Here is a 25683-nt window from a genome sequence, read left to right on the forward strand (position 1 = left end):
GGCACTGTGCAGTGAGACAATGTGAAGACGTCAGAGAGATCCAGGAGCTTCCTACAGGTTTCCATTCTGGTAACAATGTCCTTAGGGAAACATAGGATATTTTTTGAAAAATTGCACCGTTCAGATGCAATCTATATCACATTTGTTTTTCTCTCAGGTGAAGGGCCAGGCTGCTTAGCAATTACAACAAGCCCTATATTGTGATATTTCATTACAGGTTCAAATGTCATACTCTGACAAAATAAGTGGAAAAATAAATGCCGATTCCCTTCAAGCTACCATTTCTATTGATTTTTCCTCTGATCTGCATTGAAGCAGAAAAAATGGTGCTTGGATGAGAGGCTTAACCATTTCAGTCAGCAGTTTGTGCTTCAGCAAGTATTAAATGCAAGACATACAGGCTTTTTTTTTATAAGGGTGTTTTTTCAACCTTGAGATTGCTTGTCAATGGTGTTTTGAAATCTCAGCAGGCTCTGTGTGTGGCCTTTTTTCAGAGGTTTTGTCATAGACTTCTCTAAAAGGGGGAAAAAAATACCAAGAAAAATATTGACACCCTAAATAAATGCTTGTAAAAAGCCAGGATTTTCTGGAGCTTTTTCCAAACAAAAAAAAGGCTCTCAGGGCCTCCCATTTTTCTTGATCATCTTTGAGATATTTCTACACCTTGAGTAGAGTCCACCTGTGGCAAATTCAGTTGATTGGACATTATTTGGAAATGCACATGCCTGTCTAGATAAGGTCTCATAGCTGATGATGCATATCCAGGCAAAAACCAAGCCATGAGGAAATAATTGCCTGTAGAGCCAGAGACAGGATTGTGCGGACACACAGATCTAGAGACGGGTACAAAAAACATTCTGCTGCTCTGCAAGTTCCCAAGAGCACAGTGCCCTCTATAAAGTCTCATTCACAGGTCATTCACAGACGTGTGCTGTACGTGTTCTCCATGGAGGTGTGTATTCAGACATCAGTGTTTTAGCATGGTCCGAGGGTGTGGGTTTTTAGCACGGCTGCATGCTCTATTTTTCCCATATTCACGGATCCATCACACCCATTATAGTGTATGGGTCCTTGAAAGCCACCGTGTTACATCCATGTTTCACAAATCATTAAGAAGAGATGCTAAATTATTTTTCAGCTGTGCAGGGTCAGTGAAACACGGATGGCAGAGGGACAGAAAAAAAACACATAGACCACACACGGATCCTTCACGGCCAGCTTCATGAATGCATCACTGACCGCCTTCTCATGTATTGGAGCACGGACAGGGACGTGTGAATGCGGCTTAATTCTTAAATGGAAGAAGTTTGGAACAATCAGGACTTTTCCTAGAGCTGGCTGCCCTACGTAAATGGGGTGAAGGGCCTTGTTAAGAGAGGTCACCAAGAACACAATGATCACTCTGGCTGAGCGCCAAAGATTCTGTGTGCTGATGGGAGGCACATCCAGAACATCAACCATTGTTGTAGTAGAACTCTGGAGTTGACAAAATAAGCAACTAAAGGCCTCTCAGACTGAAAAACAAGATTCTCTGCAAACCACCTTGCAATCCAGCTGCGGTGGACGTGCTTTCACACCATAAGAAAGTTTACGCACAATATAGAACATATCACAGAACATGGTTATAATGCAAATTGTGTAGCTTTTATTTATACATCAATGTAACTGGATGTATAAATAAAAGCTACAAAATTTGTTTTATAACCATGTGCCGTGATATCTTCTATATTACATTGCGATTTCTACCCTACCACTGAGCACCGGGTTTGCTCTTTTCAAAAGAAGTGTAGGGCCAACCAGTTTTCTTCAGTTTATGCACAATCCCGCTGTCCCAGCCACCAGAGAAGCTGGAGCTTCTTCCTATAGTGGGCAAGCACAGTGACTGCTACTGGATTGCAGGTTGGATACGAACAGTAAATAATTCAATGAAGAAATGAATCAAGACAGCAAAAAAGGCAATATGGACAATCACAATACATTAGTAGGTGCCTTGTATTAACTTTGTCTACATGATAAATGCCATTTGCTGAAGTGAGACAACCCCTTTAAGGTATCAGGTAAAAAGCAACAATATGTGCATAGTGCCTTTATGGTGGCCACAGAGTCCCTGTGTGGGACTCTTTGGGTCACTGTCTGGTCCACCTGTTTGGCATTGTTAACCTACTGTTTCATCAGAAATGCAGATAGTTGCTCTGTCAAATACATATACGTTCCATAGCAGCTGTGCTGTCAGATTGCCTGCTCTATATAGGCACAAGCCTACCATAGGCTCACCAGGAAGTAAGTGCATGGAGATCCCATACAGTGCTGAACACATTTCTTCCTGTTTTAACTATTGCAACATTTATCCTTTATTATGTGAAGTTGACTTCTTATATATCAAAATTCAATTACATCTGTAATGCTGACCAGTTCCATCAGGATCTATGTACAATAAGACGGATCCAGTTTTGCTGCCTTTAGACTTGCATTATGACGGAATGCAAAACGGAAGCCTTTAAAAGGCATTCCGCTTGCTCTCCATCCTAATAGACGTCTATGGGAAAGCATAACGGATCCATCTGGGTCCCGTTATGCAAGACGGAAAACAAAGTCCTGTCGACATAGACTTCTATTAGGACAGAGCATAACGGAATGCCTCTTAAAGGCTTCCGTTTTGCATTCCATTCTATGGATTCCGTTATTTTCCGTTATAACGGAATCCCTAACGCTAGGGTGAACCCACCCTTACAGTGTTTTCCAAGAAGCGTCCATCTGGTCCTTTGGTTTTTGGGGATTCCGTCTAAAGCCACCTTGTCCCAAGTCTGTTTTTAGTTCCTGGGATTTGTGGTACAATCTCACTATTTTAGACTACATCCCTTTCTTGTCCCTCGGTTACTTCATTTGTTTAATCAACTGCCGTCTTGGTGACATCCCTTAGCTATGTTCCAGACCACATTCTGCTGCTATCTACACTCCAGTCCTGTGTCTATGCTCCAATCCCTTGTTTGAGTTGAGTTCCAGTCCAGTGTTTATGCCTCAACCTCAGTACAGTATTCAATATAGCCAGATATTACAGGCCGCCAGACCATAATAGGAATTGACGGTGATCTGGTGGCTTTCCGGCATAAATTCCCAATTTTGTCCAGACAAATACCATTGCAGCAGCAGCATTTGTCCAGTTGCAATCCGTGATTTATGCCAGATAGACAATGGGGATCCAGCTGTACCCTGCGGTATACGGCTATGCCAGATACGGTAACTTCAGTTGCCTGCCCTAACCGTAACAGCTGAATAGATAGATACTATGTATGCATCAGCATAAATTATATTAATTATGGTTGTATTAGTAATAATATTCAAAACATTCCATGTTTTCTTAGGGAAAGCATAGAACCAAATGGCCTACAGCTGACTTCCAGATGAGTAAATTGGTCTTTTCCACCTGATGCTGTATTTATTTACTGCATTTTGAAACTTGCTGACTTGCCCTCCTCGCCTTTCCTGATGTTTTCTTATCTTTTACACTCATTACCGGCAAGAATAGAGAAAGAGCTTATTTTACTAAATGAATTGGCAGATTACCGACACATACAGACGTGGACAAAATTGTTGGTACCCTTTGGTCAATGAAAGAAAAAGTCACAATGGTCACAGAAATAACTTTAATCTGACAAAAGTAATAATAAATTAAAATTCTATAAATGTTAACCAATGAAAGTCAGACATTGTTTTTCAACCATGCTTCAACAGAATTATGTAAAAAAATAAACTCATGAAACAGGCATGGACAAAAATGATGGTACCCCTAACTTAATATTTTGTTGCGCAACCTTTTGAGGCAATCACTGCAATCAAACGCTTCCTGTAACTGTCAATGAGACATCTGCACCTCTCAGCAGGTATTTTGGCCCACTCCTCATGAGCAAACTGCTCCAGTTGTGTCCGGTTTGAAGGGTGCCTTTTCCAGACTGCATGTTTCAGCTCCTTCCAAAGATGCTCAATAGGATTGAGGTCAGGGCTCATAGAAGGCCACTTTAGAATAGTCCAATTTTTTCCTCTTAGCCATTCTTGGGTGTTTTTAGCGGTGTGTTTTGGGTCATTGTCCTGTTGCAAGACCCATGACCTGCGACTGAGACCAAGCTTTCTGACACTGGCTAGTACATTTCTCTCTAGAATTCCTTGATAGTCTTGAGATTTCATTGTACCCTGCACAGATTCAAGACACCCTGTGCCAGACGCAGCAAAGCAGCCCCAGAACATAACAGAGCCTCCTCCATGTTTCACAGTAGGGACAGTGTTCTTTTCTTGATATGCTTCATTTTTTCGTCTGTGAACATACAGCTGATGTGCCTTGGCAAAAACTTCGATTTTTGTCTCATCTGTCCACAGGACATTCTCCCAGAAGCTTTGTGGCTTGTCAACATGTAGTTTGGCATATTCCAGTCTTGCTTTTTTATGATTCGTTTTCAACAATGGTGTCCTCCTTGGTCGTCTCCCATGTAGTCCACTTTGGCTCAAACAACGACGGATGGTGCGATCTGACACTGATGTTCCTTGAGCATGAAGTTCACCTTGAATCTCTTTAGAAGTCTTTCTAGGCTCTTTTGTTACCATTCGGATTATCCGTCTCTTAGATTTGTCATCAATTTTCCTCCTGCGGCCACGTCCAGGGAGGTTGGCTACAGTCCCATGGATCTTAAACTTATGAATAATATGTGCAACTGTACTCACAGGAACATCTAGTTGCTTGGAGATGGTCTTATAGCCTTTACCTTTAACATGCTTGTCTATAATTTTCTTTCTGATCTCTTGAGACAGCTTTTTCCTTTGCTTCCTCTGGTCCATGTCGAGTGTGGTACACACCATATCACCAAACAACACAGTGATTACCTGGAGCCATATATATAGGCCCAATGGCTGATTACAAGGTTGTAGACACCTGTGATGCTAATTAGTGGACACACCTTGAATTAACATGTCCCTTTGGTCACATTATGTTCTGTGTTTTCTAGGGGTACCATCATTTTTGTCCATGCCTGTTTCATGAGTTTATTTTTTTACATAATTCTGTTGAAGCATGGTTGAAAAACAATGTCTGACTTTCATTGGTTAACATTTATAGAATTTTAATTTATTATTACTTTTGTCAGATTAAAGTTATTTCTGTGACCATTGTGACTTTTTCTTTCATTGACCAAAGGGTACCAACAATTTTGTCCACGTCTGTAGATGAGCTATCATTGTAATTAATGTCTGAAAACAGAAAATAATGCTGCACATGTCAAAGAGATAATATAAAGCATTTGATGCACATAATCCCCTTTGTTACTGCGGTACTATTAACACAATAACTTTTATGAATATATTATGTGTGGGAATGCAGCAGATTTGTGAGCTCACAAAAGAGCTTGTTACAGAAAATTACACAGAAATTACATATACAATGCCATGATCTGAAGTAGAGATGAGCAAATTTCCTAAAATTTGACCGATTCATCCGAATTTTGATTTGGGTACAAATCGATGCCACCCAAATTTAAAGTTCTCTATCTCTCTACATATGGTCTCCAGCCTAGTTGTTTAATGCAGAGGAAGGTAAAACAAAATATCCTGGCCCTACCTGTGGGGGGGGGGGGGGATTCCACCTTAAACCTACATAGCATTCAGATAATTTCTAATATAACTCACTAGTCATATGAAAAACTACTATCAATTTTACATGCTTTCAATGATTCAACATTTACAATTTCTTCTATATATTTTAATATTCTAAATGTAAAGAACAGTGTATCCCATGAAAAGTATTACTATGCAATCAATAGAGCACGCCAAATGATTTATTATTGTAAAAGTGTCCTTTTTTTTTATTATAAAGTTTTTTATTATTTTTGTCAGTAGACATGAACAATGACTACCAAAACAAGGTAACTTGGTAAAGGTTAAGACGACAGTATACATATAACAGCGTCAAAGGGGTCCACATTTAGTCGTGTCCTTTTTATGTATATTAGATATTCTGCTCTGTGGCGCCTCCTGCTGTTTATCCTTCTGGTCCACCTTATCCAGCATTCAGTGGTGGACTGATGTGCTCAGTAGATTCCCTGTTCCCTTCCTCTCTCCTCAGTGCTGATGTAGTGACACCTGTCTTTCATTCATCACTACTTCTAAATTAATAGAAACATAGCTCGCTCCCTCTCTCTGGACAGTGGAGAAAAAAATGCTTTAAATTTGTAGGATAAGCACTTTAAGAATTTCCATTAAAAAATACATCATGTGCCAGTTCAGTGGAGGATTCATAATTTTAGGTCTCATGTACATGACTTTAAACTTTTTGCCCTCTGCAAACAGCAGATCTGCAAAATACAGAAGCAGTCCTTGTGCCATCTGCATTTTTTGTGAATCCAGTGACTTTAATGGGTCCACGATACCTATTTTGTGGACAGTATATATTTTTTTGTGAATGCATGAAAGCACACTGCAGACCCTTTGAAAAAATGCGGATGGCACACAGACCCCTTCCATATTTTTCATATCCGTGGCTTGCAGACAGCGAAATGTTTACGGTCATATGCATCAGGCCTTATACACGTAAATAAGATTACATCTAAGGGTGTGTTAACGTGCGTGGATTTGCCATAGCCAAATTCGCCAGGGACTTTAGATAATCCATGGCAAAACATGCAGCTGAAATTCAGATTTTTGCCGCAGGCTGGCCAGTGGATCCACGAGTGGATTAGCCTCATTGTAATTCAATGGAGCTAATCTGCTGCTTTGCTGCACAAGCTCTGCGGAATAACAAGGATGATATGGATTTAAAAATGGATTTTAAAATTTGCAGGGATTTCACTATTTGAAACTTTTCCAAGTGAACGCACCTCCTGGCATTTGTGTCCATCCCAATGCTATATCTGGCAAGATGTTTATGGCTACTAAATTTAAAATTAATGGACATCAACGACCTATACTTACAATGTATGCTATAACTTTATACAATACTCTACTGTATATCAGGCGCCTTAAGCATTTTTATTCCTTTTAATGTAGGTATAATCAGGAAAGCTGCCAAAGCTTTGTGTTTAATACATACTTATGATAGAAAAAGTAATAATATAAATGTTGCATGGAAGACAGAAATGGCTAGGAGACAAATTCTATTGTTCATTTAATGCAATTACTGATTTAAAAGTAGTAGTTATTGGTCATTTATTTTACCATGGGTTATGGATTTCAATGCATATAACCATAAATTACAATGCATCAGTTTATAAGTAAACAAAATACCTAGTTGTTACAACAGTAGATAGGGACAGACAAGGACAGTGATCCCTATGGCTAGAACCCAGCCCACTTTCCCTACCTACTTGCAGTGCAAGCCCTAGATAGCTAGACCACAATCGGATGATGGTCCTTGCGCTATTAAAGTGCAGAGATGGACAAAACAACAAACACAATAACAGAGTTGTACGTAAATGGATCAGAACCAGACAAGCTATGCAGTACCAAACAACAGACAGAGTGGCCAGGAGACAATACAGGGTCAGAGGAATGAGCAATCCAATAAGCACAGGAGCAAGGAACCAGGAACACAGCTAGTGAGTCAGACACTATCTCTGGCACTGGTATGTATATGGCCAGGAAGGGGTTTAAATAGAGCCACAAGTCTCTGGAGCATTATATAATTTTGCTATGGATGCTGTTGCATCACCAGGGGGCATGGCTCAGCAGCGCCTCTTTCCAGGCGCAACTGCACCGAGGCTGAGGATTACAGTGCAGCAGCCCGACCAGGTAAGTTTCTTACACTAGTATCACAAGATCTGCAAAATGTAAGCACTCTTAAAAATAATTGCTACAGAGCATTCACATATTAATGCTTGGTAGTGATTATCTGGCGGTGTAAATGTACTGCCAATTACCCAATAAACGAGTGAAAAGCTTGTTCATAAGGTAATCTGTTTGTGCACATACAATCGTCATTTGCCAGTAGCAGATCGTGCTGCTGGCAAACAACGCTCCTCCCCATACTCGGGAAGGAACTGTCACGAGTTGGAGGTCCCAGGAGAGACCTCCACGTCGTCAAGCAATAAACAAACAGCAATACGGTACAGACACACAAGAGTTTATTGTACAAACAGAATCCAGGGAGGGAAACACAGGGAAATAGAGAGCTCTATGTACCGTCCGCACAGTGGGAGGAAAACCCCCACTGCGCCACTGTCTAGTAATACTCCAGAGGGGCGTGACTAAGCAACTCCTGGTATTCACTAGGGCCCCAGATGGTAGGGTTAGGCTTTGCCGCAGGGAGTTGCCAGGGTCCACTCTGGAGCGTGAACTAGACAGTGACAACAGGAGCAAACGGACAACAGGTACCAGAAGGTACCGACGGTACATAGGCAAACATAACAAACAGGCAAATACAAGCAGGAAACTAAAAACACAATCAGCAGTTCATAGCAAGGAAACATGAGTGACAATGAGCAGAGAAGGACTAGCTCCACCAGTAGTAAACTGCATGGCCTTGCCCATGGCACTCTGCTGCAAAGAAAGGTGCAGCAAGGGCTTGCTGAACAGAGACATATGAATACAAACTAGGTGACTGAAACATAACTGGGTGAACAGAAACAAAACAAAACACAGGAAAGAGGACGGGAATGAACAAGTAGAAAACCCACAGAGCACAGACAGACAGACACGGATCCCATGGGTCACCAGCATGGGAGAGTGAGTACAAACTAGGAGCAGGACAAGACAACACACACCAGGAGAGCTGACCCAGAACTGAGGAAACCTCAGCCTTATATACAGGTTCCATGGGTGCAGCAGTGAGGCCACACCCATGGAGCAGACAGAGGATTAACTTCTAATAGGCACACAGGGGAGTTAACTCATAAGGAACCACAAACACACAGGAACGGAGATGCAGCGAGAGCATAGACAAAAGGTCACAGCCAGAGGTAACGACTGTGACAGGAACACTTCCTTCTTGATAAGGCTGAGTTCACATCAGCGTACAGCCTTTCCGTTCTCTTTCTCCATTATAAGAGTAGGAGAACAGAAAGGACAGATTCGGCACATAACTAAGCCAAACTGAGCCTACGAACCCCAAAGACTATAATGGGGTCCGTTAGGATTCCTCTCAGAGGAAGGACTATTGTATCAGCTTCAAAAATCTTCCTCTGATCGGAAGCCTAACGGACCCCATTATAGTCTATTTGTCGAATCTGTCCTTTCCGTTCTCCTACAACGGAGCAGGAGAACGAATACGCTGAACGCTGGTGTGAACTCAGCCTTATCTGCTGCTCTGTCGTCCCATGTAAAGAGACCTTTAGAGCTCTCTACATATTACACCTTTTATGTCAATGGTTCCACTTGTGTCAATAAATTCATTTTGTGACAAACCTATTCTCTTTTGCAGCAGTTTGTTTTAATTTTATTTGAGAGACCTGACAATCAGCCCATCTTAACTCTCATATTAAGACATTGGTCCAAATTTATCTGGTGTATTTGCTCCAAAATTGGGCAAATTTTGGCACAGTTTGGTACATCTAATTTGACAAATATTTATAAAGCAAGTAAGCCAAAAAAGTATAATCCAATGTGCCTTATGTTCTGATGGGTGTGGCCTAGTCTGGAAGGAAATCATATGAAAGGGGTGTGACTTAAAAGGCAGCATTTTATAGCAAAATGTCAGCAGAGAATTTGGTCACACAGCCAATCAATTATATAGTTAGATAAAAGTGTCTGGCTGAACACCAGAGCCACTTTGATAAATCTGTCAGAAATTTAGGCTGTCCGAGTTTACACTTTTTAAAAAGGATCATTAATTCTGCCTCATTGATTACCTTCTTTTCTGCAAAATCCGTGGACTACTAGAGAAGAAGCCATGTAAATTATTGGATGGGCCAACATCCCAAAACCACCTCCACTTGTGCAACCATGCGGCTTAGTTGGATAGACAAGATCTCTCTCTTAGACTAGGCCCGCCGGACGCTCGGTCCGTTTCCCACACGAATATACTGTACAGTATGTCATGTCACTGTATATAATGGCATCATATAATACTGTTGAGAAGGCCCTGTTGAGGAGGCCTGCTTCCACCATAAAAATGTTGATGAATTCAAAATACTATCATTCATTTCATTAAGCTCCAAAATTGTTAATACTTTTCAAAAAATACTTGTCATTGAAAAAAGACTTAAAACTGAATAAAAAACACACTGCAAGAAGTTTTTAATTATACCTACAACTATGGCTTTGAAGTCCAAAATATGTTAGCACTGTGTCTACATATTATACAGTGGGTAGAACAACGTTATCAAGATTTGAATCAAAAGGCTGCTAATCAACATTACAAATCAATAAAGAAGATCATTTTAAAGATTCAGCTATTCACTTTCTTCTTGCATCATGTCTGCAGCTTCCTTTGGTTTCACAATATTTAGAGATGAGCGAATCAAAACTGATGAAGTGGAATTCGATCCGAATTTCAGGAAAAATTTGATTCGCACCGAAGCCAAATTTCCTCACGCTTCGTGGCTGCTGCACGTGTGAGGACATGGAGAAAGGAACTCTGGGAAGGAGGGATCACCCATAATGTCATGCATGCAGCCAATCAGCAGCCAGCCCTGTAATGTCACAGCCTTATAAAATAGCGTCAGCCATCTTAGATTCTGCCATTTACCAGTGTACTTAGTTCAGGGAGAGACGTCTGCAGGCGCTAGGGACAGTGTTAGAAAATACTTTATTGTGCTTAAAAAACGATTTACAAGTGCAGGGAAAGATTATTCAAGGTGTAAGGAAAGGATAGGGAGGAATCATTCCGCAACATTTATGTAGTATAGGGTTCAGTAGGGGGGATTACAGCCTGGATGATAGGAACAATCCTATTACACCTTGCAGCACTGACTGGGGATCCAAATTGCCATTCTACAGGTCTGTAATTCCAGCAAAGCGTTCTTATTAGGGTGCAAGTGTTGTTTAATACAGGCATTAATAGGGTTTATTACAAGGAAATGTTGCTACGTCTTATTTGCCCTTGTGCGGTGCAGTTATATGTTCTAATGCATTTTTTGGCTTGAATTAGTGGGAAAAAAGGGCTTATTAGCCGTTGTGTGGTGAAGTTCTAAAATTACAGCCCTTTTTGTCCTGTATTAGTGGCAAAAGTAAATTATATTTGCCGCTCAGAGGTGCAGTTATTTATTGTAAAGCCTTTTGTGATATGTATTAGCGGAAAAAAAAATATAAAAATTTTTGCCCTGTAATAGTGGCGAAAGAATAATACATTTGCTGTTCAGCTTTGCACTTATATGTTGAAAATACTTTTTTGTAGTGGAAAAGTGGAAAATAGGGCCCTATTGCCGTTCAGCGGTGCAGTTATATATTCTAAAGCCCTTTTTGTCCTGTATTAGTGGCAAAAGAAAAATATATTTGCCATTCAGCACTTATATGTTGAAATCAAGCAGCTTCAGTAAGTTGAACATTTTTATGTGTTTTTATCTGCTCAGTCAGCATTCGATCTCCACAGCACACAAGACATGACAGGAGAGCTTCTGCTTTGGAGTCCAAGTCCAGTTTCTTAAGATCAGGAGTTCTATCAGAATTGTGTGTAACATTCTTGCTCCCTGTGCAAAGCCAGAACAAAAGGATTCTGTAGGCAAAATAAAAATATATCCGCCGTTCAGCATTGCACTTATATGTTTAAAAACCTTGTGTAGTGTAAAAGTGGGAAAAAAAATAAGGGCTTATTTGCTGTTCAGCGGTGCAGTAAGGCTTTTTTTGCGGTATGGACCAAATTAAGTAGTGGTGAAATTTTTTTATTTCAAACATGTTTTTTTCAGGAAAATTGATGGGCGAATGTACACCTCCTTTTTCTGTATGGACCAAATTATGTGATGGTGACATTTTTTACTTCAAACATGCTTTTTGGGGGAAAAATTGATGGGTGATTGTACACCCTCTTTTGCTGTATGGGCCTAATTACGTAGTAGTGAAATTTGTTATATGAAACAGCCTTTTTTGGGAAAATTGATGGGTGATTGTACACCCCCTTTTTCTTTATGGGCCGAATTACGCTGTGGTGAAATTATTAATTTCAAAGCAAACTCCGCTGCTCTGTATCTCTTGTGAAGTCAATGTCTCCAACTATGCCCCTCTCACGATTTAGAGCAAATACATTATTTTTATGTAGAGATCTATGAATTATGTTGGAGGCATATACTGTATGCAAGAAATGTGTGACCCTTCTCATCACTATTACGCTGTTCTGCACCTCGTTTGTCTGGGTGAACGGAGTCACACAGGGGAGGAACTGCTCTATGTCCTTCAGCATGAAATTGAATCCTGGCTTTCTCCGCGACAACTTAAAATCGGAACCATGGTGACCGACATCGGGAAGAACATAGTGTCAGCGCTGCAAAAAGGAGGGCTGAGCCATGCGCTCTGCAAGGCACACGTGTTCAATCTCGTTGTCGAGCGGTTCCTGAAGTCTCCACCCATCTGTAAGACATCCTAAAAATGGCCCTCCTTGAGCTACAGCGGCAGAACTGCATCCCCCAACATATGCAACGTTTCCACACATTGGAATGCCACCTTCCATACATTGGGCAGACTATAAGAACAGAGAAAGACCATCAATGATTTATTGATGATCCAAGTGGACAGGAGTAGTCCTTAGTGTAACTTCGATGTAAGCCAGTGGCAACTCATGCGTGACACCTGCCGTTTGCACAGACCCTTTGAGGAGGCTACGTTATTTGTCAGTCGCCAGGACTACGGGATGAATGATCTCATTCCACTGCTTCATGTCATGGAACATATGATGGTAAATCTGGCTGGTCAGCAGACTAAAGATGTGGCGTCTACATCTCACAGCCACATGTGCCCTGTTGTGGCCTGAACTGGAGGAGGAGGAGGACATTGGAGCACAAACAATGTGTAGCGAAATCTGTGTTTTTTCTACACAGGTAACAGGGGAGGAAGAGCAGGAGCAGCCGAAAGAGCTACAGGGCGATGAGGAAGACGAGGCAGAGGACCCAGACACACCGTGGCAGTATGCAATGGAGATGGAGACATTGAGTCTCTCCGAGTCACTTGAGCAAATGGCCCGCTGCATGCTCACTTGCTTGCGTAGTTACAGCCGAATTGTCACCATTCGGCAGAGGGATGACTACTGGCTCTCCACCTTGTTGGACCCTCGCTACTGGCCCAAAATAGGGGCCTTTTCACAGCTGCTGAGAGGGAGGAGAAACTGAACTACTATTGAGACATCCTATCTAGTCAGTTGGCCGCTGCCTATCTGCGCCATCGTCCATCCTCTCGCAGGTCTGACCGGTGGGGCCCTCTACACTCACGTTCCACTGCCATGGCTGCTGGGAGGGGTAAGGTGGCAGGAGCAGTACCAGCTCCATCAGCAGCAGCCTGAGTCTAGAGTCGCTGATGAGCAGCTTTCTTCACCAGCCTAGTGAAGAAACTACTCACCAGCCACTAGACATAGAGCAGAACCTAAATCAGCAAGTGGTGGCATACTTGGAGTGCACCCTGCCAGCCGTCATTGAAGATACGCAGGACTCCTGACCAGGCAAACTGGATTTGTGGCCTCAACTGGCCGAGTTTGCCCTGGAAAAGCTGTGCTGCCCGGCCAGTAGTGTTGCATCAGATCGGGTGTTTAGTGTGGTGGGGGCCATAATTAAACCAAGGAGAACTCGCCTGTCCACCCAAAATGTGGAGAGACTGACATTTGCCAATATGAATCAGGTGTGGATCAGCCGGGATTTACACCCATCAATGCCTGATGCATCAGACTAGATCATCCATGGTGCCACACAAACACTTTGACAAAAGAGAACGGTTTCTTCGGGCTACCTGATTCAGATACTATTCTGATGCTTCCACTTGCCTGATGCCACACATCTGATGCCAAGTGCTCCTTCTTTCACCCACCATCTTCAGCTGCTACTGGTATTGCCACCCACCTCCACACTATGTCACCTTGCCACTCTGTGGCCTCCTGATGATGCTGCCACCACCCCCAGTCTCTGTTTTTGGGACAATCTGTGGTCTCCACATGCTGCATTTACCTCACCACTATGTCATAAGGCCACTCTGTGGGCTTCTAATGCTGTCTTCCCACCCTCCCCACTTCATGACCGCGCCAGTATTTAGCTTTTTTGGATTGGCTGACATCATCATTTATTTGACCCTTCTTCTGATCTGTCAGAAGGAAGGAAAAATCAGACGAACAACCGATCCTGTCTGTATAGCAGCTTTAAGGCCTGCATGGTCCCTTCAGAATTGGCTTATGATTTGGTAGCCAAAAGCAGGAGTGGGTACAAAACAAAGAAGAGATGCAATATTCTGTTCACATGTCATCTCTGTTTTTGATTCACTCCTGTTTTTTTTTGGCATTAGCAATACTGATGGATTACTGACCAAATGCTGGCCGAGTGAAGGCAGATGCTCAACAGACAGGATCCGTTTTTTGGGCATTATTGTTCTGACTGACCAGAGGAAGGTCAAAATAATTAGTGACGTCAACACAAACTTACTGCTGACACCCTCTCCACTCTGTCAGGGGGCTCTACTTGTATAAGCATTTAATAGAACAGGTTCTGTAGACATCTATGTGGAATCAGCTGACGACGGTGTAAAAGGAGTGCACTTCTTCTTGGCGCTAACATCAACCTGTAAGGCTGAGTTCATACTTGAGTTATTTGGTCAGTTTTGGCCCTGTGACTGCCCAAATAAGTGAAGTGTGCAGTGATTCTAAGATCAACGCTTCCCATCTGCATGTCATACTGACTCATAGTATTATTTCACTACCACAGCAGACTCCCTATGCGTGTTACTGCAAGGCACAGTATTCTACACCACTATAAAGTCTCTCTGCAGCTAGGAAATAGCTGTTTTTTTAACTAAATTTGCTGCAAATATCTTCGGATCTAACCACATTTTTCCCCAAAATTTCTGCGAACCTGCAAATCCAATTTTTTTAAAATTTGCTCATCTCTAATGATATTGTTTGTCAAAACTTTTAGAGGTTAGCAGAACTTGGGAGATTACTACTTGCTGCTATAATGAGAGTAAAAAAAAACACATCTAAAAAAGTCAAACAAACATTTTCCCCTTAGAGAATCAGTAATGGTCCTGATGAATGCCACACCAGTGGTTTTTATTTTAGCAATCCTTTATCAGTCTTAGCAGAGGGTAATTTATCTGACAACTACCTGCACTACCAAACATAATAGCTCTTGAGAGTACAGCAAGAATTTTCAAATGCCTTTTTCTCTTTGTGTATTGAACTACAAAACATTATTTTATCTTCAAATGGACCTCAAAAGCAAAAATGATCAGTAGTTAGAGTGGCAATTTTCATCATCAAATGCTTAGAAAAATCGCAAAAAAAAAAAAGCAAATGCAAATAATTCTACCAATAATAAAATGTGCACAAACATAATTATTTTCTGAGTATACATTACCGTCCTGACATGCCTGTTTTGATAAATACTTCCATTCACCATAATTCTGAAGCATATTTTCTTCCATTCTGCTCCCATTCTTCATTTGGACAAAGCATTTCAAAAATGGATTCATTTCTTCCTCAGGTCCATCCTGATGAACCAGAAGATGAAATCCAGTTTTAAAACGCTTTCCAAATAAACTTTAGGAACTGCAATCCTGGTGTTTTAGTCACAATGATTTTAAAATGCGTATTAATAAAATCAGCCCCAGCTCATTAGCCCTATACAGCTCGGAAACCTACATCAGTGTTGTGCCTGGTTGTGCGAATGAAATGGGTGACTGTATTCAATACACCCCAACCATCGCTCAGATTTCACCCAGTGGTCCAGTTTGTGGATCTCTCTGATCATTCCATGATGCAAGATCCACAGGCATACAATCAAAACATAACCCCCCCCGGGTCCCTGAAGTTCAACATAAGTGTCATTATCAGCAGCTTAGACGCAACATCCACTTAGAGACAGTTGATTGAGCGTTTGAGGTCTACAAAATGTACTTTCCCCTTCTCAATGGTGGCCTTTGTCTACCCCTTATCCCAGCCTTGCTTGTCTCTATACAGTCAGACATTGCCCAATCAGTGTTGATAGTGTCAGACTGTATAGCAGCACACTGTATTGACGGAAGGAATGTTAGCTGTCTGGTATCCATTAATTCATGCATTTCCAGGAGGAAAAAGAGAAGAACTGCATGGCATAGTGTTTGCAAGAAGGGATGCCCCAGTATGGTTATTTACCAAAACAAACTTGTCAGGTGATCTGGTGAGGCTCTTTAAGGAGGAACCGAAAGTCCAGCACCGAAACGTGTAAGCAATGTAAGCTGTGCTCCTTTTTTTTAGACTTTACAGTTGTTGAAGTTTAATACGGCATGATTTTTATTAAATTATACTCAGTTGTGCAATTTTGGCTCGGTGTATTGTTGAAGCCTGAACTCCAGGTGGTACCAAGTACGAGAACTAAAAACATGAAAGGGTGAGCTGGATTTTGTTTAAGTCCCTTTAAGAAGGAGGTACATGTACGATTTGTCTACAATTACTATATATGGAGGCTAATTGGGAAGGTGAAGCTTTTGGTGGATTGAGGAAATAATGTCACTGTTGGCATTCTGTTTTTGAGGAGACTTGGCTTATGCAGTAATCTCCCAACGTTGAAGACATCTCGAATATTACTGGCTATGTGATTAAATTGCAGAGGTTTGCTTTTCATTTAGAAATGTTTTATATGGCACTCAAGCCATTTCCACACATATAAGAAGCAATTTACTTACATAGCTGTCAGTGGGGAGCATGGGGAATAAATTGTCAAAAAAGTACTAAGGTTTCAATCACGGAGTAGGGAACCTCTAATAAGGTAAAAAAAAAAAAAATCGGAAACAGAAAAAGGCTCTAGAAGTAATTTATAGCCGAGGACGCAACTGTAAAGGGGAAATTTGCAATAAATAATAAAATGACTGTATCAACATTCAGTGCAATGAAGAGAATATTACTGAAAATTACCTAGAGAGCATATGGTTAATTAGATGGGCATGATACTCCTGATACATTTATTGACATTTATATTAAATACTCACAATGTTTTATTCATTTGCTCTATGTTTATTAGTTGTATTGAATTGGGATGACACTGACAGTGTTCACCATAATTTGTTTTAAATGAATAAAACACCAATTTTCCATTGTCTGTACAGTAATTAGAGAACTGCATTTTCATCATACAAGACAACAGAAGCTAAAATGTGGATCCAGACCAATAATCTACTATCTTGTAACCTAGCTTTCCTCCAGAAATAAAAAAAGGGCCCCTTTAATGCCAATTATGCTTTTTATCCGTTTCTGTGATTTTTTGACTAGTCTGCAGTATACTCTTGAAAGAGTGACACCTTCAAGTGTGCACTTCTATTATCTGGGAGCAGCATTTTAGTGCACTTTTGCCCCACCTAGCCCACAGGTGACCTTGATTAGGTGGTACATATAGCTGTGCGGGCTCCTCCTCTCATTGGTTGCTGGATGCACATAAAGGTGACTAGAAGCAGCACACTGTATGTGCAGGGTCTGCTCTCCTGAACGTAGCTAACCGATGGCATAGGTATGTTTAGAGTAGGATCTGCCTGAAAGAGACCACCTTGGCGCGGGTAGGTGGGCACAGATGTGTTTTGATCAAAATATATTGGCTGAAAATCTCAGATGTTATCATATCAGAATGAGGGCTTGGTCCATATATAATGTTTGCATCTATTGTGTTAGTGCATTATTATCTGTGATTTGTCTTTTTATAAATGTAGCCATGCACATCCACATATTCATTTATCATATTGTGCAGGATGTTTTTTAGCTGTTTCTGTGATTTTTCACCTATAGGTATCTACCCCATAAGTCAAAGGTCAATCCATTGACTAGTGATTTTATTCAAGTCTATATCTTCTCCAAGTGGACGAGAATTCCATCTGTAGAAAGCAGTTTCAAAGTTCTGGCGCCTCTTCATTACAAAGCAGGATACTGGTTGGATGGGTAAGAAGCCCATGATGTAGCTGTCAGAGGTATTGTTTTTCTTGGGGAGACCACCACCTGGCATGCAGCAATGCTCCCTAGGAAAAGGCATGCAAATTGGGTCTCCTCCAGAATGAAGAAAACTCTCTCTCTAAAGGCACTTCGGCCACATTCACACATCAGAATTTGTTTATGCAAAACCAACCACAATTTGGCACTCTGAATGTGGCAGATCCAACCTTGGCTTTTTTTTTTTTTTTCAATTCAATGGAGCTAATCTACGAGTGGACACCTGTTGCGGTTTCAAGCTATGGCCATGCAGGAACAGTGCCAAACCTGGACATGTCCCTTCTCAGTGAAGTCTGGAAAACAGCGTACAAATAATCTGCCACCACATAAAAGGCAGTACCGACTCTTACTGAAAACTTTGGGAGGCAGTTTCCACAGGGATTTTGAGTACAAAAAACAATGGGGGTCATTTATCAACCTGGTGTAAAGTAGAACAGGCTTAGTTGCCCATAGCAACCAATCAGATTCCACCTTTCATTTTACAAAGCTCCTTTGGAAAATGAAAGAAGGAATCTGATTGATTGCTATGGGCAACTAAGCCAATTCTAATTTACACTAGTTTGACTACTAATGTGTGAGTGAGTCCTTACATCTAGCTATCCTGTATGTCTTCCTTCTGAAAAAGCGGTTATTTACATACCTTTTCCCTACGCCAATCGGCAGTCTCCACATAAAGAAAGAAATACACATTCCCCCTTACCCTAGAGTTTTTCCATCTTATAAAGAACTCTGAAATATCCAGTGAAGTTAAAGAAAGTACTAGACTAATGTTCAAGTAGAGTCTGTGGGCATGAACTTCCATTATACGAAGACCACAAAAAAAAAATCTATTAGCACGTAATGGTCCCCTAGTGCCAACTCTAACACAAGCTAATGATTAGTTATGATTTCCCCCTAACCATAACATATTACCATCTAGTGCTGCCCAGTGGCTGAAAAAAACTCCAGAGATAATGAGAAAATCATATCTAATCATTGGCTTGTGTTACATTTGGCACTAGGGGTTTCATTTTATTGAAAATGGTGAAAAACTTTTTAAAGAAAGATTTCAATACTTTTGTGGTGAAAGTACAATTCATTGCATTTTGTCTTCTTAAAGGGAACCTGTCATCAAGTTTATGTTGCCCATACTAACAGCAGAATAAAGTAGAGACAGGCGAGTTGATTTCAGGGGTCTCTCATTTAAATGTTAAAAGTAAGTGGTTGCCGAGAACCAACATCGCAATCATTGCAGACTGGGCCTGGAAAAGAGTCACGGCCACCTGAGAAGAGTCATGGTTATTCATGAATTCCTGCTCTCTCTGCTGATGGCTGACAGTCTTCTACCTAGTTTTCTCTCTTTCTCTCTAGGAGAGAACTGCCAATCATCAGCAGATGAGTGGGAGACAGGAGATTAGGAATAACCAGGACTCTTCTCGGGTAGATTTGACTCTTTTCAAGGCCTGGGCTGCAATGATTATGATGCTGGTTCTCAGCAACCACTTACTTTTCGCTTATGAGTGACACACCGCTGACATCAGCAATTCTGTCACTTTGATGACAGGTTCCCATCAATATTTATATATCATCTTTGTATGCAAATAGCACTAAGTGCATGAAAAAAATCTTGCAGTATGATTTTTAAGAGTCACAAAGGATTGCACATCAGCCCTTGCCTTCAGCAGTGAATGGCTCAGGACAAAACTCATATCAGCTTTTACACTCATCTGAGATCGAGAAAATGTAGCCTTCTTAAATGGTACGTTTTCCCGTTAACATTGAAACGGACTCATCTCTTAAGTGTAATGCTGCAAAGTGGTTCATGGACAGGTCAGTACTGCAAGTTAATATATCACGGAGTAACCATGCAGACTATTTACAAAACAGAACAGTTACTTATACTACAAAACAATTAATACAAAAATTCAGCATAGAAAAGTTTTATTACAGCAGGAGTTGATTTTTTTTATCCTGCAGTGAGGCGTGCACTCCTTCAGTTACCTACCATCCCGATCTATTACATCCCTAGATCTAAATTCAGAAGAGAACCAAAAGGGATAAAAGACCTAATACAGCCCTAAGCTACTTCAAAAGCTTCCTGGTACTTGAAGTCCCTACACGTTTCTGTGCCTAGAGAACATTACAACCTCAGGGTTATTTACAAGGTCATCACAACTTACTCTGCTTGACCACGGTGTGTAGTTTCTCTAGCTGGAAGACTGAGAGACGGCTAACACCTCCACAGACAGAACCTTTCTCTCCTTTACACTCGTTGTTGCATTCTTCTTCTTTGGCTCGGTTTGGGGGCAGACTGTTGCCACAGTAACATTCGGATCCATAGGACAAACCTGAATAAATATATGTTCTAAAAGAGGGGAGAAAAAAGTATGTTAAACAAATATCCCATCCTCATAAAAAGGCATTTAAAATGTATCTTTTAATGAAATGGGTAAATATCAAGTCACAAAACTTCTATGTGATTTTTTTGAAAATTGATTTAGACAACCTGTATTTAATGTATCCTGTGATGGCTAACCTCCGGCACTCCAGCTGTGGTAAAGCTATGACTCCCAAGATGTACACTTGAATGGCTGTTCTCAGAACTCTATAGAAATAAATGGAGCCTGCTGGGAGTCATAGTTTCATCAAAGCTGGAGTACCAGAGGTTAGCCATCACTGTGCCATATTAAGAGCAAGTAATTGTAAGATAAATTTCTTAACCAAGACCTCTCTACAAACCAAACCGTAAAATGTGGCAACTCCTCTGGAAGACCTAGACAGTCTGTGATTTCAAAGGGAGTAGAGTAATGTTAAAGGGTTTCTACCACTTGCAGATCACATATTTGGTGATCAGACACTAGCGATCCGCTAGTGTCTGATGTAGCTTACAAGCTAATTATTACCTTAATCCGTTCGGCCCATACCTCAAAAAAAGCACTTATATCTTTATGCAAATGAGCCTCTAGGTGCTATGCAGGCGTTTTTCCAGCACCTAGAGGCTCCGTCTACCTTGCAGTTTGCCGCCCAGCGCCTTGCTCCAGCACGCCCATCTTCAACTCTATTCGATCCTCCCCCTGCTTCTGCCTTCCGAAATCTTGCGCCTGCGCCGTTCGTCGCGGCATTCGGCGCAGGCGCAGTCAATGTCTGACCGCTCCGTGCTCAGACATTTCCACTGCGCCTGCGCCGATGACATCGGCGCAGGCGCAGTGGAAATGTCTGAGCACGGAGCGGTCAGACATTGACTGCGCCTGCGCCGAATGCCTCCGAATGCCGCGACGAACGGCGCAGGCGCGGGATTTCTGAAGGCTGAAGCAGGGGGAGGATCGAATACGGTAAGAGATGGGCGTGCTGGAGCGAGGCGCTGGGCGGCAAACTGCAAGGTAGACGGAGCCTCTAGGTGCTGGAAAAACGCCTGCATAGCACCTAGAGGCTCATTTGCATAAAGATATAAGTGCTTTTTTTGAGGTATGGGCCGAACGGATTAAGGTAATAATTAGCTTGTAAGCTACATCAGACACTAGCGGATCGCTAGTGTCTGATCACCAAATATGTGATATGCAAGTGGTAGAAACCCTTTAAGCTTGGCCTTTAGTGTTGCTACAGAGATTGTAAGAACTTTCTAGCTGCATCTACTGTAAAGCGATTTTCTCACTTCAGCAAATAGCATTCATCATGTAGAGAAAGTTAATACAAGGCAGTTACTAATGTTTTGTGATTGTCCATATTGACAATGCAGTTTAATTACTTTGTAAATTAAAGGGGATGTCTGGTTAGAAACACCTCATAAGAAGTCCCCTGACAATGAGCTCCTTCTGGTTGCCTCTGATGCCAAGAGCCCCTGTGATTAGCTGTTTTAGTATTTAAAGGGGTTGTTTCACTTCAGCAAATGGCATTTATCATGTAGACAAAGATAATACAAGGCATTTACTAATGTATTGGGATTGTCCATATTACTTTGTTTGCTGGCTTCACACTATAGGAAAAAGCAGCAGCGTATAGCCTTTTCCTATAGTGTGCAGGCACGGCCACTGCTACTGGACTGCAGGGTGGTCATAACCCCTGGAAACAAGCAGTGTATAATATGATGGAAAAATGAATGAAGCCAGCAAAGGAAGTAATATGGACAATCACAATACATGAGTAAATGCCTTGAATTATCTCCATCTACATGATAAATGCCATTTACAACCCCTTTAAATACTGTAACAGCTGATCACAGGGGCTTTTGGCATCAGAAGCAACCAGAAAGAGCTCATTATGAGGTGGTTCTAACCAGACATCACCTCTAATTTTACAAAGTAATCAAACTGAATTGACGGTTGATACAGCTGTCTATACATTTGTTGCAGTGTACAAGCATATGAGGTTATATAAGATTTTTTTAAATTTTTTTATAGAAAGACTTCAGAAAGTGACATTTCTGGTTATAATTATCTGAGTTCATAGGGAAAACAAATCAGTGTGGTGTGAACTCTGAATGCTGAAGTAAGGAAAAATGACCCTGGGGAAGTTTAATGTATATACTGTAAATAAGCTGATTAAAAATCACATTGTATGCACCTCAGATGACCTGGAAACAAAGCTGAAAGTCATGTATAATATGAAAATAAGATGGCCATGATTAATCTCAGATACTGGCTGAACAATAGGCAGCAACAAAATAAGATGGGATTTTTTTGAATAAATATATGATTATTGTTACTATTCAGTCCCAGAAGAAGCCAATGGTGAAATGCTCTATGGATTAAAGGGAGTCTTTCACCTAATCTGAGCCTTTTTAGACTGCTCAGATCAGGTTATAGACTCTTTGACCCTCATTACAATGGTACCTTTGTTTTCTGTGTCCCTCGTCCAGGTCATGAAAAAAACACTTTTTAAACGTATGCAAATGAGCTTCTGAAGGTGCGGCATTACTGGGCAATGTGCCCTGAAAAATTCACCTCTTTCAGCCCTCGGGCCCGCCCTTCTGTCCTATTATTACCTCCTTCTCTGCCCCCAGCCGCCGGACGTCACGAGCGGCAAGAGAAGAAATCAGGCTGGGAACTGGCCCGCACCTGCGCACTGTTCTGCCCATTATGGGCAGAGGAACAGCTTTTCCTATTGCGCATGCGCAAGCCAACTAAAGACATACGTTTAAAAAGTGTATTTTTCATGATCTGGATGAGGGACACAGAAAACAAAGGTGCCATTGTAATGAGGGTCAAAGAGTCTATAACCTGATCTGAGCAGTCTAAAAACGCTCAGATTATGTGAAAGACTCCCTTTAATCCATAGAGCATTTCACCATTGGCTTCCTCTGACCCACACTCACTGCATCATCATAAATTATGACGCTATGTGTTCTTGCCTAATTGTGGGTCTACTGTGCTGGACTCATGGCATTACGCGAGTTCAGTACAGTAGACCAATAGTCGGGCAGGAACTCACAGCAACAGTCACATGGAGTATGTTACCTGGACCAAAACGCTTGTGTGAAGTTAGCCTTATACAGAGACATGTCATAGTGATTCCACACTTTTGCAAGGTAATAAATATATTTTATTAACTAAGGGGGTCATTTACTAATCCGAAGTACGCCTATTTGTGCCGCTATCTGCGACTTCTCCCTGCTCACGCCAGGTCCAAAAGTGTGCTGCCAGGCCCGCATTATTCAGCATTTCTATGCCTGTTTTAAGCGTAGAAAATGGTCTAAATGTAATGCAGCTCGGAAACAGTTTTACATTTAGAACTGATGCTTGAATGCGGGGAACTTATGGAAAGGTTGGCGCCTCTCTATAACTTCGGCTGATCCACCACCAGCTCTAGGGCTTTATTAAGATCAGCGTCTAAAACGAAAAGCCTGAAAGTCTAAAAGCCTCAAATTTTGATGCAAGCTAAATTTCAGCAGAACTTTGATACTTTTTGCTGTTTTGCATATCTCTCACGACTTTTTAAAAGTGGCGAGAAAAGTGATCTCATTCTACTCCAGTGGCCTTTGGATTAAGACCTGTTTAATGGTCAGGTTTAGAAAACTCATGTCAGATAACCTAATGATAATTCCATTATAGGGTAAATTAGGTTATTAGTGAACAGATGATTAACCAATGCCGAGAGAGGCAGGCAATAATGCCCCTTGCTCTGAAGGACTCGGTATCTCTGTGCTTCAAATAGACAGATCATTCATAGTAAACAGTTACACTCACTGCCATGTTATCATGCAGGTTTCAGCTAATTGTGGGGGTCTCAGCCTAACATCTTTTTCTTAACTTTTCTTCCACGGACCCTTCTAATAAAAAGGGATTCTCCTATCTATTTAAAAAAAATAACTTTATAATAATAATTATGATAACTGCTCTCTGAGGCACATTAAGGGCTAATGCACACAAACATTGTGCCCATGCGGAGGACCGCAAAAAAATTTAAGATTTTTATTTATTTTTCGGTGAGGAGGCAAGGACCGAACTCCCACCGAAGTGCTTCGTAGTGCTTTTTTGGGCTCCCAATAGGCGCCTCTTCTCAGTCTCTGGTGAATTCATTCAAGCCAATGGGTTACCGCTGTTTGCGGTCCGTAATATGGGCACGGGGCACACACGCTCGTGTGCATGAGCCCTTAGGGTATGTTTACATACACTATGGATTTTCAGCCACAAAACTGGCTAAATCTCAATCACACTCTGCAGAAAAAAAAAAAAATAATCAACAGTGGAAATATACATGTGGTGCAGATTTCAAATCCACAAAATGTCAACTTATGGTGCAGATTTCAACTATGGATTTCACCCTTTGCAGTGCTTAGGATGAAATCTATAGCAAATCCACCTGCAAAAAATGTGACAAATCCACAGGTATATTTTTTGCATTTTTATTTTTCCTCCCTGCCTTCTTGGAGAGATAACTTTTAGTAGTTTCTGTTCACATAGCCGTAAAAGGGCTTGTTTTTTTGCTGGACAAGTTTTACTTTCTGACAGCACCACTTAATATTGCATATAATGTAGTGGGAAGCAGGAAATACATCCAAAAAATGCAATTCCACCACAGTTTTACAGGTTTGGACTCTACAGTGTTTCCTATGCGGTAAAACTGACCTGTGCCCTTCATACGTTGGGTCAGTACAAATACAAAAATACCACATTCACAGTATATAGGTTTTTCTTGTGGTTAAATACTAAACAAAAATAAAAACCTTGAAAAAAAAAAAATTTTTCATTGCCATATTCTGACCCCCATATATTTATTTTTTATAGTTATGTCTATAGAGCTTTGTAGAGGCTGTATGGGATAAATATTTTATTTTATAGTTCATACATTTTGGGAAGTGGCAATGCATATGATCTTTAGGTTTTTTATTATTTATGTTTAGTGTAACTCTAGAAAACGGCAATGATTTACTTTTTTCTTTTTTTTTAACTTTTTTTTTAGCAACCCCCCCTTCCTTCTCAAATTAAAAGGCTCAACAGTACTACAATCTAATCTCCATTATCTGTTATCCTCTGGAGCCCTGCCTCCTGCAGACCTCCTAAGGAATTACAGTTCTGATACACTGGGTCTCTTCAGAAGAAAGGCTCCCCCAATCACCACATGGGGAGCTATTGCTGACCCAGAAGTGCACGCTTATGTTTTTTTCTGGTTTAGATGCTGTGGTCACATTTGACCATGGAATTTAAATGGCTAAATGTCTG

The 25683-nt window shown here is 41.2% G+C and overlaps 1 protein-coding gene across 2 annotated transcripts in view; it reads right to left on the reverse strand.

Annotated features, from left to right (window-relative positions):
• Window positions 1-25683, reverse strand: part of LOC122932466 (WSC domain-containing protein 1-like) — a 271635-nt gene that overhangs the window by 168104 nt on the left and 77848 nt on the right. For both annotated transcript variants that reach the window (XM_044286895.1, XM_044286896.1), the window contains exon 4: window positions 20206-20390. In XM_044286895.1, the coding sequence (XP_044142830.1) occupies window positions 20206-20390 (185 nt within the window). The remainder of the gene's footprint in view (window positions 1-20205; window positions 20391-25683) is intronic.

The sequence above is a fragment of the Bufo gargarizans genome, chromosome 3, assembly GCF_014858855.1.
Source record: "Bufo gargarizans isolate SCDJY-AF-19 chromosome 3, ASM1485885v1, whole genome shotgun sequence".
NCBI lineage: Eukaryota > Metazoa > Chordata > Amphibia > Anura > Bufonidae > Bufo > Bufo gargarizans.